Here is a 13,850-nt window from a genome sequence, read left to right on the forward strand (position 1 = left end):
AACCATGGCACCAGTGCCAAGCAGCTGCAGCAATTCTTCTTGGTCTACACAGCTAGGATTGGCACATGTTTTGATGCAAGAGGATATGGACCAGATGTCTATACACAGCAGACTTTGGGCAGACCACGTCACCATGAATGCTTCCTGCCGCACCTTTTCGCGATACTTATGGGATAACTGGTGTCCAAGGACAGTATTCTATTTTAGTTTGCTTCTCACACATGGGGGCTTGGTAGTATTGGTTGGCCTAGATGCAACAAGATTGAGTTTGCAAGCAACAACTATAAAAATGCTTGGAAACTCCAAAGCATTGCCTTTGGTCATGTGAGGCAGCCTAGCCAGTGCCGAGAGGGGTCTGCCATCTTCTCCAACAAGTTGCGCTGAGTATGGGGTGAATATACTGAGGGTCCTTCTACTAGCAATCAGTTAGCCAAGACCGCCACCTACTGCACGAGGCTAGGTTGCATGACACGATCTCCATCAGAGGCAGGTTGTTGCACTACAGTCGACCTGGATGCATTGCCCGACCACCAAGTATTGGAACCCATGACGTCACGCTCAGAGGTGTGGGAGATTGTTGGGAGTCTCACAGGGTGGCAAATTTGGAAGGCACATTGTCGAATGATTTTTGGTCGCAAGAGCTCTCATTATGTGCAACCTTAGCAAAGTTCTGGACATAGAGAGCGAACTCCATCTTGCTTTTGAGAGGGAGAGGGAGAGAAAGAGAGAAAGAGAGAGAATGAAAGCTTCTCCATGGCTTCTTCCGCCCATATCCCCATGAACGCCTCTTCGTGATTTCTAGTCAGCTCCAGCTACACAGTTGAGCACATGTACTTTGTAAAATTCTTCTGAATAATATAATTCGCCACATTCTTTACTATCCAAAAAAAAAGGGGGGAACACTTGATAATAGGGATAATCAGTACAAGCAGACAAAAATTGATTCATTAAGAAGAAGGGATTTGAGGAACTAATTTACAATATAAACACCTGCAAAAAAGAAGGCCAAGCAGGAAACCTCTTCACATAGTTATTCCAAAGCAAGACAAGGAAACACATACAAAAGTAAATATACAAAACCCTAGTCAGCTTCCCTGTGAAGATGCTAAAATTCATCCTATGGGACTGTCTGTGTATATCTCCAGTTGTGAGCCATACAAACCAGATTAGATTTTAGTGTGAAACCCACTAGCGGGAGTAAAGGGGGAAAAGGCATGACAACATAACCTGCTGTGAACTGGAGTTTGGGACCGAGCCTAGCCTGGGACTGAATTCAAGTTTGAGATGCAGATGAAAAACACTAACCAAGAATGTCAGGGGACTGAAACAAGGTGAACCAACAACTGATTAAACATAAATATGGCCAGACCAATACTAACCAGGGAACTTAAGGGAGGTCTTCCAACTACTGATCAAACATGGATCTGGTCAAACCAATATCAAGATTTGGCTGGCCAAACCATAAAAGTAGTTGGAAAAAGATGAGTATTGCTATTACTTTTAAGAAAAGAGAGCACCATGTGGCAGTAATGCCACAAGCTCCCCACCAAAACTAGTTCACCCTTGATTGCAATACACCTGAAATTTGGAACGAGAACCAGAACAGCTGCACACTCATGGAGATGTGTGTTGCTGAGCCTGGTACTGATACTGCTAAAACTCTAGATCAACCCCCCATTGAGCTGAAGGCTAAATGATGGACATCTAGAACTGCATCATTTACTGGTGCTAGCTCCATGACTCGAGAAGGGAGTTAACTCAGTTCCAGGAAGAGGTGTGAGTGATGCCTGACAAATGGGGAACACCTAGAAAGCCTCAATCTCTGCTGCAAGTCAATTGACATCCTGACTGTGAAGCGTGGACACTCAGATCACCTAGAAACACTTCCAGTCAATCTCTAACATACTCTCTAAAGGCATTGTTTCATAAGTCTCTGGGACATGTTGGAGGATGTCAATTCAAAAGGCATGACAACATATGCAAAAAACCTTACTAAGTTAGCGCTGTTTGACACAGTTCTTGCAAAGATTGTCTAGTATCCTAGTCATAGGGTCACCAAAAGGTTATTGTAGAACCTCCAAGCTTTGTTTCCTTACATGATGGATTGCATATCCATATAATTACTATAAGGTCCTTGCAAAACCTCAAGACAGGTCCCCTCTTACAACAGTAATTCATGCTGTGTTGCATGATCTTGGTTTAGATAAAGAGATGTAACAATGTGCAAGGGGAAAAGGGGGAAAAGAATCCATACCATTTCCCGTGCTCCAGATGAGGATCTTGTCAGTGCACCAGTAAATACTGAGCCATTGGAAGCTGGCTGGTTTACTGGAACCAGAGCATTTGAGGTTTGCTGTTGCACTCTCAATCTTGTCGCACTCAGCTCAGCCGCATCACTCTCAGCATCTTCAGTCTTTCTCAGAAGCGCTGACTGGAATATTCAAAATAGAACAAAAGAAGGCATCAGAATATTCCAGGTTCAAATGAAAACATTTTGAGTGTTAAGCATGAATCCCAACCTGGCGCTCTGGGAACCGCGGCATTTCAGCCATTATGTCAACCATCACTGGGCCTTTCTGGCTTAAGGCAAAGTATTCCACGGCACGCTGCTGTACCTCTGCATCCATATTTCCCTCAAACCTGGAAAATAGCATTGAGTTTTAAAAGTATGTATTACTCTGATTTTTTCCCTCAAACATCTCACAACATGAGCAGAAATAGACAGATTTTGATTGACGTTTTGATCAAATGACTACAATAAGTTGCACCTTTTAAATACCCTCCAGATTTGTTCTTGCAGATCCTGGTCATGAGGCTGAGAATGCATAAGAATTTTGATATATGCTGACAGAAGAAGAGCCTTTGTACCAGTTCTGACAAAAGAAACCATTCAAAGACATCTCATATAACCAAGGTCTTGTAAAACTACAAGGAGTCAAACTCATATAAAGAGTGAACAAACATCAAACCTACATAGAGAAATGCAAGAAAAGTCAAGGCAGAAGTTTATGAATGCTTGTAACTACACTGAAGAGCAGAAGTTATAACCAAACAATGAACACATAAGAGAAGGATAGCTTGAAAAGCTTACGAAACAGTTGGAAACTTGTCATGAATAAGAAGAAAGATTTCCTTCGGACTGCAACCTGGGGTTCTAGCCAGAAGATGGCTGTATTCTCCAAGCAAGTAACCACCTACCTGCATGAAATTCAACCTGTATAAGATATAATGCTTTGACTACCAAGTAGATATCTTAGAGCACATTTGCTTAACAAGTGGTGCATTTCTTCTCTACATCAGAGAAAGAACATGCAACCAAACATGTCCTCTTTCACATGTAGAGAAGAGGAGGGGGGAAAAGAGAGGTTTCTTCTCTACGAGAGAGAGAAGAAAGAAAGAAAGAAAGAAAGTTATATTAACGTCTACAAAAGGCTAAGTTGGCCTATGAGACCAAAACGTTACATACAAAATGTCTAGGAAACTTTCCAGGTCCCAGAAAAGCTACCATCTAGTGCTATGATAAACTAATTGAGTATGTACAAAATGGTATATAGGTTGGGTGCAATTCATATGTGTTCCAAGTATGTGTTCACAGAGAGAGAGAGAGAGAGAGAGAGAGAGAGAGGACATGCAACCAAACATGTCCACTCTCCCCAACCCCCAACCCCCAACCCCAGCCCCAAAAAAAAGATGAGAGGAAATGCTACCAAACATTTAAGGGCCTGAGGTTGGAATGTGTGAAGCCTTGGGGGACAACCATTTTGATAGGGCCAAAGCTTCACAAACAAAACTTACATAGACCATTAGTGGGAATCATTAGATTTTCTCATGATACAAAGTGTCACCTCTTCACAAAGGGGATAATCCATTTCTAGTGGGAAGTTATTGCCAGGACAAAGCTTCACTTGTTAAACTACTACAGGAGGGAATAGCATTTTGGGCAAGAGTCTAAATATGTATAGAAGAGCAACAAACACATGCAATGAAAGTTTGGGGCACCTTGGTTGTAGGTACTAGGTGGTGCCATTTGTATATATAAAAGTTGATGATGCACTCATTCGATTGCTAGCCATCTATACCCTAAAATCAGGGTTGCACTCGTACGTCAAACGGACAGGTTCGTACCATATGAATCGTACGGTACATATCCGTACGTATCCGTACTGTTTCGTATGAGATTTTAGACATGTTTTGGCCACGTATCCTGCGAGACAAGGCAAGCTATCCAGAGAGTTTCTGGGCGACACGGGCTGGGGAAAAAGGCGCAAACTGAGCACGATTGATCATTTGCGACACACACACACACTCTTGCAAGTCTCTCCTCAGCCCTCCCTCTTGTCTCCAAGACTCCAAGGCTGCATCAAGCTCCCATCCCCTCCAAGCTCCCTCTTCCTCCCATCCTCTCCCTTTTCAAAGTTTGTACTTCTTCCAACTTTCCAAGTTTCCCCGATCCCCTCCCTCTTCAAGGCTCAAGCATCATCTCACTCTCTCCTCTTCCCCCCATCCCCTCCCTCTTCAAGCATCACCGCCGATCAGAGTGACAAGTCTCGACTCTCTCCTCTTCATCGGGTCTCCGACCTCGCCTCAGCACCATGACACACGAGAAGCATGAGGCCTTCAACTTGCACACCATCCATGTGGAGAGCGACACAAAGAAATCCAACTCCCACAATTGGATATGCAAGTATTGCAAGAAGAGCTGCACAAGTGGTGCGACCCGGCTTCTCCAACGTCTTTCCAAGACGGGGGGGCAAGTCACTCCGTGCAAGTCAATCCCTCAACACATTGTGGACGAGATTCTCGCCAAGATGAGAGGGGGATCCACTAGAGGAGGAGGTGGCGGATCGGCTGTGGCGGCATCTACACCTATGCCTACTCATGAGGAAGCCTCAAATGTAGGCCTATCTTCGACCGATGCGAATGAGGCCTCCACCATTGGTGGTGCCGACTCCACATCCACTTCTGGCTCCGGCATTGGCAAAAGGCAAAGGTTAGAGGCTCATGCGGTACCAGAGAGGCAATCCTCTCTCTCTCAAGCTGCCGGTCATACACGTGGATCGGTTGCCTTTCTTAGAGAAAGACAACAACAAGCCGATGTTGAGATTGCACGCACGGTGATCAAGTGCAATCTTGCATTCAGCATCCTAAAGCATGAGCAATGGAAGAAGATAGTGAGAACCATCGCCAATGTGGGCCCATGTAAAGAATGGAGCGGTGTCTCATACAATGATATGAGGACGAAGAAGATTGATAAAGAGAAGGAGAATTTTGATAAAGCCCTTGATCCTATTTGAGCCGCATGGACAAAATACGGTTCCTCCATTCTCACCGATGGATGGAGTGACCATAAGAAACGGGGTATCATCAACATACTCGTTTCATGTCCACTTGGCACATATTCTTTGCGGGCCGTAGACACCGGCAAGAGGGGAAGAAAAACGACCAGCCCATTCATCAACCGCCACATTCGGCAAGCTATCATTGAGGTACACATTGTCTTTTTAAAGTTGCTTTCATTATTCATGAATCATAAATAGAATTTTCAAGTCATGATTCATCTCTCCCATTTGTGCCATGTATGATGTGCTTGTAGGTGGGCCTCTTGAATGTGGTGCAAGTTGTGACCGACAATGCATCCAACTGTCGGCGCATGGGCCGTTTGCTTGAGGCCGAGTTTCCTTCAATTGTATGGACTCCATGTGCGGGTGAAGAGGGTGGTACACAAGGCTACATCTGTTGTCACCTTCTTCACGGTGAAGGTGAAGGTGCTTGCGATGTATCACGAGCATAGCAAACTTGAGTTGAAGAAGCCTTCTTCAACTCGGTTTGCTTATATGTGGTTATTGTTGGAGCGGCTTCATGAGGTGTGATCTGCCCTACGCCAAATAGTGGTGTCCACTCTATGGAATGAGTGGGATGAGCATGAGACAAAGGAGGCAAAAGCCATGCAGCGGGGCTGTGCCTTGATTAGCAATTTTGGCAGAAAGTCTGTGCCATTGTGATTGCCGTGACTCCCTTTTATAGGGTCTTGCACATGACTGATTGCGAGGGGTCCACCATGGGCCTTCTCATTCACTTCTTCAAAGCGGCATTGATGGAGGTACGGGCTTGCACGATGATCACATATTCTCAACATGCATACATCATAGAGATAGCAGAGAGGAGATGGGCATGGATGCATAGGCCCATCCATGGTTTTGCAGCATTGGTGCATCCGGCCTACAAGTCGCCGGAGATCATGAATGACAGAGAACTCCGGTCAAATCAGCTTGCATATTTGACTCATGTGGTCTCCATAGATGACCACAACACAATCCTAGAGGAGCTTGGATGCTATGCAGATCAGAGAGGACATGTGGCATTTTCTTCTCCCACTTGTTGGAGAAGGGAGTCACTTGTAAAGCCTCTATTTTGGTGGCAGATTTTTGGATATGCGATGGAGACTCTTCAGCCCTTGGCCATGAGAGTCCTTGCGCAGGATTGCTCTTCGGGTGCATGTGAGAGAAACTGGAGTACCTATTCTCCCATTCACATGAAGATTCGCAATCGTCTTAGCACGCGACAGTTAGAGCAGCTAGTCTATTGCCGCACTAACTTGCGCACGATGAAGGCCATGATGAGTATGGGTAGTCCAAAGCAAGTAAACACCTAACCATAAAATGATAAGTCAAGTTTAATTTTTAAATGTATTGGTTTCAACTTGTTACTTTATAGTATTATACTCAACAATTTAGTATTTATAATCTATTATCTTATGTGCATTGTGTAGGTGAATGTTGATACATTCAAGTTGACGGGCAACACTCTTGCGAGTGTACACCAAGAGGTCGAGGAGGAGGAGGAGCAGATCTTTGTAGAGCTCTATAGAGAGCTCATAACAGCAGACACATGTGACACTCGTAGTCAGCGTGCTCATGGGCAAGGAGTTCGAGTTGCCAGCAAGGGCATGGTCATTCGGCGCCCTCCGAGATCGACGAGGGGTGGTTCAGGTGGTTTGCAGACATATATGAGGCGGGGCTCTAGTAGCTCTCGTCCAGTCCCTGATGATGACATTCCCCCCTTGCCTACAGTTAGACCGTCATTGCCTAGGGAGCCACATTTGATGACGATGGTAAACTTATCAGTGAGGATGAGTATGAGAGTGCATCATCATTCGATGATGAAGAGTCATCTTCAAACTCTCTTGATGAGCACTCAGATGATGATAATGATGATGCTCATGATAGTGATGCCTCGTGAGTCATCCTAGCCTCTGGGCCTCAACTCTCTCGAGTCACACCTTTTTGTATCTACTTAGTACTATCACTGATGATTGTATCTAGTTTTACTCATTGATGATTGTATGATGTATCCAGTACACCGTACCGTTGCCCGCATGTTTGCTGCTCGCATGTGACTGCGAGGGCTTTTTACCTCATGTATTCAGCATATTTTATAATGGCACTGCTAGTTTCACTTTAAACATGTGTTCTATTATTTATAGTTTTTTTTAAAATGAAGTTAATTTTTTTCGTACTAATATCATACCGTACCTTATAAAATCTTAAGCTACCATTTAGTACCATATTTTATCGTACCGTACCGTATTGTACCTTTCATACCTAACAACAATGCCTAAAATGGTCAACAAGCTAATAGATTATTTTGGCCTTACCTAAGCCAATATTTATCTCAATTTGATCGGTGCATAGTAACCAGAGATTTTAAAATGGTAGAGGCATTTGCGGACAAGAGGGGCAAATGCATTAAAATCAATAGAGGAAGAAAGCACAAAGCTTGGAGGAGTACATCTCTTAGATCACGAATAGAATACTTGGTTCATAGGTCGAGAAGCTCTCTTTAGTTTTCTAAGAGAGCACCCAACAAGAGCCAAGACTTTCTCCAAGATTAACAAAATTCATGAAGATAACTAATATCTGTGATTGCTGATCTATTTTCTACATAGCCACACTCATGCTCATCAACCCCAACTATGCACATTACTATACAAGTTGCCATTAAGAGTATGAGTGGTTATTTGGTGGCCCATTTCTATAGAGGAGGAGGTTGCACAAGCTCTTGCAGCCTTGCCCTCAACCAAGTTTGCAAGAGATGATGAATTAGACAATACTTTTTTGAGCTATTCAGGATCTGCAAGCCTTCTCAAAGCTTTATAAACTTCACAAAATTCAGAGACATGCTAGAAGAGACTATTTGAGGTATTGATTCACCTCATCTCCAAAGGTAGCTAAGACAAATTCGAGATCACCCGATGTAGACTCGTCACCTTGTTAGTAATTGCTTATGAGATCCTTGCCAAGGCAAATAGTGTTAGACTATCTCCTTTGATGACAAATAACATTCATGCCATTCAAACAAGATTTGTCTAGGAGCACAATATCATGGACAACCACTTCACCTATAGCTCTTGCCTGCTCTAGGAATCAAGAGTACAACTTCTCAATTATGAGAAGCATACGATAGAGTAGATTAGAATGTATACATTGAGGATGGGATTCCCAAAGCAGCAAATCAAAAAAGTTGCAGCTTTATACCAAGTCCTAGTCAATGGGGCTAGAGGAGAGAGATTCAACAAGGTTGTCCTCTTGCCTCATCCTCTATTATTTTGTAGTGGAGGCTGTAAGCTCTTATTTGACAAGTAAGCCCATAGGTATCCAAAGGAACAAGTTTCCCATTCCAAAGTTAAATAAGTTCATATATGGAAGTCGAAAAGAACAAGCAACATCCTTAGACAAGCATTAGAGCACCTGCACAGCTTTTGTGCAACAATCAAGTTCTTTAGTACATACATCCTCCTCCATTGGTTTAAATAGTATCGCTTTTCGATATATGACTATCAATAGGCAAATTGCAAATCTCAATAGAACTTAACTTGGGTTCCTTACAAAGCCTCGATGAGGTACATTGGATACCCATATAGCGTATGTTCTAGGCATTAATCAAATGTGCATATGTGAGATGCACATCAATTGAGTCTCAAGGATGAGTCAAAGACCTAGTTTGCAGCTGGTGTCAAAGGCAAAAGTCGTACTAAGTTATATTGTAGCCGGCCTTCCTTCCCTAGATGGGTGGTAAATCCTTGATTTTAACTTAATTACGGCAGCAAACAATACATGCAAATCTGAAAATACAAATTTACCAACTGATCTTGGACAATGCATACTCAATTGGCCCCAAAATAGGCGTCCCTTTTGGTATTTCTTTAGCTTTATTGAAGAATAAGTTGATTTACAATGGGATTCTCCCAATTCCCTTCGCAATCCAAACTTCCCTTGTTGTCCAAAGTAACCAACAAGTCTTCAATCTATTTTGCCCCTTGATTCAGGCATGGCCTTCACCCACTTCATAGACAATGGAAATGCCCCAAATTCAATGGTTGGCTAGTCCTCTACCTGAATTTAGCTTAAATTCGCCTTCATCCTGCTTCTAATTTCAAGTCTTGGAGCTTCCAATTTCTGGCACGCTTCTCAAGGTTGACCCTAATTTCTGCTGTAAATTAGGGTTCACAGCAAAGAAATTTGCAATTTCTCAGCCTCCAAGGGTCCAAATGCTGAGATCTTCGAAGTAACCCTATGAAATGGTTGGAAGATGACAAAGAAAGCTGTAGAGAGAGAAAATTCATAGTTTTGTCGCGAAGAATGACTAAAAATCAATCGAATAAATGTCCTGCCCTACCACAATAGTTTGTGGATGCAAAGAACTAAAGAAAATCACTCATTTACTATTGTTGCCCTGTCTCAACAGCCTGTAGATACTGTCACCTTCTCTTGCCCTTGGTTGCCTTAGAAGGTCCTCCAATAGCTGCAAATTAGATCAGCAGTATCTCCTCCCTCTCTCTTGCAAGTTGAATACACTAAAAATGCCTCTCTCCAACCTCTAAAGACGTTTTTCAGTCTTGCATGGGTATTTTTGACAAGTGGCAACCTTCCCAAATGGGTTTTCTAGCATTATCCATAATTAAATATTAATTTTCAGTTTTTAAATACTAAAAAATAATCTAATAATTATTTCGATGCCTTGAAAAATAATCTGAATGGCCAATAATTAAATTGGCTAGGCAACTTCTATTCTCGAGTACCTTTGCGCCATCTTTGACTATCAGATTGGTATTAGGTACCATTAAACGCAACTTCTCTAGTGACATCAACTGGCACTTATGGCCAAATGAATAACCTAGACCAACAACTAGCACCAAATACCACCAAGTACTTGTGCAGCATAACTTATAGCAACTTTTGCCTTTGACATCTCGTGATTTTCTCGGGTCTTGAGCTCGTAAATTTACTACAACCCCAATTACAGCTCACATGTGCAACATTTACTTAACCATATGATTAAAATTCAATCCACATGTTAAGTGGGGTTTCAAAAATACGTGTCACCAAGTGGTGATACTTTTTGCAGTTGCTTTTATAATTACTTATATAAATATTTTATTTTTATTTTCTTTAGTTCTTATTGCTTTTAACCCCCAGAGTTCTCTTGGATTAAGTCAAGATCTTTACATGGCTAGAACAGGAAGCCAATGGGACAAATTGGACTAATGGTTTGTCTGAACCTTAAGATCGGTTTCATATTGAATGGGCACTCAAGAATAGAATGCCAGTGGTTTGGGATTGTGTGCTTGCCCACTGGAGATGGTGCAGGACAATGAGCCTGGCCAAGACAAAAGATGCACATGTGAGAATGCTCATGGAATAAAAAGTCACTGCAACTAAGCCACATTACACTTTTTGATGTGCTTCCAATGATAAAAGTTGCTCAGAACAACATGAGCAATGCAAGGGTAATCATCCCTAAATTTTAGGGAGTTACTATTTTTGGACCTCGAATCTGTTTACGTCATTATCTTTGTTTTTTGCTCAAGAATTAATTCTTTGGTCTGTGTGCCGAGGTCAAATCTTGCACCGAACATGGAGAATTTTAGACCAAAAGGTTTCAACAGGAAAATTGTTATATGTATGCCATGTGGCACAAATTCCCAAAAGAGAAAGAGAGAGAGAGAGAGAGAGAGAGAGCATTTAAAAAAACGTAATAGACATAGGGGATAGATCTAAGAATGAAGTTTGGAGAAGCCGAGGACAGATTGCTACAGGTTTATCAACTATGGAGAGTACTTTTTCATCTCTAACTCATATACGGAGGTAGAGCTTGCTCCTTCTGGTCAACTCTCTCTATATTCTCAAAGGAAATGCTCTCCATGATGCTTTGATTCCATCAAAGGAACAGAGTTTTTCAGCTTTGATTTAGTATTGTTTGTGGGACTGTTTTACTACTGGAATGATGCCAGCCTAAAAGGGATGTTGTTCTGGATATACTAGACAGTAATAACAGTGAACACAGAGTTCTGCAGACTACAATTCTGCACATGAATCATTGAGTTATGTTGTTCTGGATATGCTGGAGAGCAGGAACTATCAATACAAAGTTCTGTAGACTGCAATTCCACACATGAATCATTGAGTTATGGTCACATAAAATGCTTTCTTAAAAGGGATGTTGTTCTGGTCATGTTGTACTGTCCTTACGCAACTTGGATTTACTCAGAAAAGATGAAAACCAACGGTTCTCAAGTTATGTATTTTGGAACATTTCATTTTTGTAACTTTTCATTTTTTAATTGATAAAGAAATACTGAGAGAGGCACCAGTCTTTGGGGCCAAATCTGGTGTTGAGCGAGGGAGTGAGGTCTCTGTTTGTGTGTGTGTATGTGAAAAGACCAGGTATTTATTGAAGCAACTACCGCGTTATGTGAGTCATAGACCAATTTCATGGTTCCATCCCCGAGATTTTAATTCTTTTCTGTAAGAATTTAAGCTCCGACAGTTTTGGGCGAAAAGGCCATACAGACAAGTTTTACAGAGATTACAAGAGTAGAGAGATGGCAGACATGGACAAAGGCAAAGAAAAACTCCCTCATGAAGAAGAGAGTTCTTCTTCTACTCACAGACACCAAAGAGAGAATATTGGTACACAGGTATCAACACCTTCTAGAATCGAGATTGAACCATAGGATGAGGAGCAAGAATATGAGGACTTGTTTATGGCACAACTCCTCAGTATGGTTGGCTCTTTCTAACAGCTTGTAAAGAATCCTCAAATGCAAAAAAATTTGAAGTCACATAATGAGGATTCTTGGGATGAGTCATCACATCGTACCATGGAGCGCTCAAAAAGACAAACCTCTAATGTGTGTGAGCATGTGGAAAAGACACCAAACATCGAGACAGGTACAGTGCAACAAGAAGCACAAGCACAAGATCAAGGAGTGTATTGGAAATAAAGGCCTCGTGCCTTTAAATGTGCTCGGGTGTAATCACACCCTTAGCACTTGTACTTACACATATATATCTATCTAAAAACCTAGAGGTACACATTGATCATTGTACCTACAAGCATGCTCACTCTCTGTTATTGCTCTGCTCTCACTCTCTCTGTCTCTCCGCGACTAACGAACACCTATTGTCTCGATCTTCATGCCTCACGATCACTACAAACTGGTATGAGAGCCATCAGGTCATGTGCGCTTCCCAAGATCTGACAAGACCAACAGACAACTGGAGTTCTTGACGACCTATGTGTCAAGCTGAGATAAAAGACCACGTATGTAGAGGGTGACCAGTGTGGCGACTGGGCAATGGGGTCCAGCGACGAGGGAACCACATCACGCCGAAGACCAACAGGCAACGACCAGACCAGGGAACCAGTGTTCATGGCATGTGACAGACGTGGCGAGTTGAGGAGGAGACGACAGGACTGATGAAGGCCAAGTCAACGGGCAAGAGAGCTAACCACATACGTTGTACAGGTCACCCGTGACCAAGCAAAGCCAACGAAATCAATTATTGCAACAATCGACGGGGGTTTCCAAGTGACGCAAGTCTGACGGGCAGCTGGCGGGGCTCCAAGTAACATGACGTGACTAGCACATCAACGGGGTCACAAATTCGTTTTTTTTTCCTTCAAAATTCTTCTTAAATTTTCCCTTGGCCTAACAGCGGTTCGTGCACATAAGCACAAAATTCAGATTTGTGAATATTTTGGCTCGAAAATTTGGGGCTTTTCCAAGAATTGGGGATTGTGATGCAAAGCAAGACCATTCGTCTCAGAAATTGCAAGAATTTGTGACATTTTGCCTCCGACATTTAGGGCTTTTCATGTACATGCAAAAATTGGGCTGAGATTTACCCAATTTCTTGACATTGATACAAATTGGACCCCGTGCAATTTGGGGCTTTTGCAATTTGGGCAAAATCTGTGCAACATTTGGTCATTTTATGTACATGCAGATTCAATTCCAAGCAATTTGGACATCAACACTTGGTAAAATTTGGGGGTTTTGTACATGCAAAAATTGGGCTGAGATTTACCCAATTTCTTGACATTGATGCAAATTGGACCCCGTGCAATTTGGGGCTTTTGCAATTTGGGCAAAATCTGTGTAGCATTTGGTCATTTTATGTACATGCAGATTCAATTCCACGCAATTTGGACATCAACACTTGGTAAAATTTGGGGGTTTTGCTGAAATTGCTCTATTTTGGCAAAATTGGCATGTTCTATGCATGACAGAGAAAATGCAGATGTGTGTTTGATGCTTTGAGCACAAAATTTTGGGCCTCTTTTGACCATGCATGTCAAATTTTATGCCCATGGGTACATGTACAATAGAAATTGCAGCTAAAATTTTGAGATTTCTCATATAATGTGATGTATATGCCCCTGGAACAACTGTAATGGGATTTCTCATGTAATGGGATTTCTCACTTGAGAGTTTAACTCTATTTTCAGCCAACTGGTTGCCTTGAAGTTCATGATTGATGAGGAATTTAAGGCTACTTTTTGGCTTT

At 42.3% G+C, this 13,850-nt stretch overlaps 1 protein-coding gene across 1 annotated transcript in view; it reads right to left on the minus strand.

Moving 5' to 3' along the window:
- LOC148038321 (AP-2 complex subunit alpha-1-like) overlaps positions 1–13,850 on the minus strand; it is a 125,029-nt gene that overhangs the window by 44,307 nt on the left and 66,872 nt on the right. Inside the window, exons 15-18 of the mRNA XM_087670558.1 lie at positions 3,092–3,198; positions 2,769–2,873; positions 2,520–2,640; positions 2,255–2,431 (exon numbers count right to left, since the gene is read on the minus strand). Coding sequence (XP_087526684.1) covers positions 2,255–2,431; positions 2,520–2,640; positions 2,769–2,873; positions 3,092–3,198 — 510 coding nt within the window. The remainder of the gene's footprint in view (positions 1–2,254; positions 2,432–2,519; positions 2,641–2,768; positions 2,874–3,091; positions 3,199–13,850) is intronic.

This window comes from Lygodium microphyllum, chromosome 3 (assembly GCF_053477565.2).
Source record: "Lygodium microphyllum isolate KBCC chromosome 3, Lygodium_microphyllum_v1.1.10, whole genome shotgun sequence".
Classification (NCBI taxonomy): domain Eukaryota; kingdom Viridiplantae; phylum Streptophyta; class Polypodiopsida; order Schizaeales; family Lygodiaceae; genus Lygodium; species Lygodium microphyllum.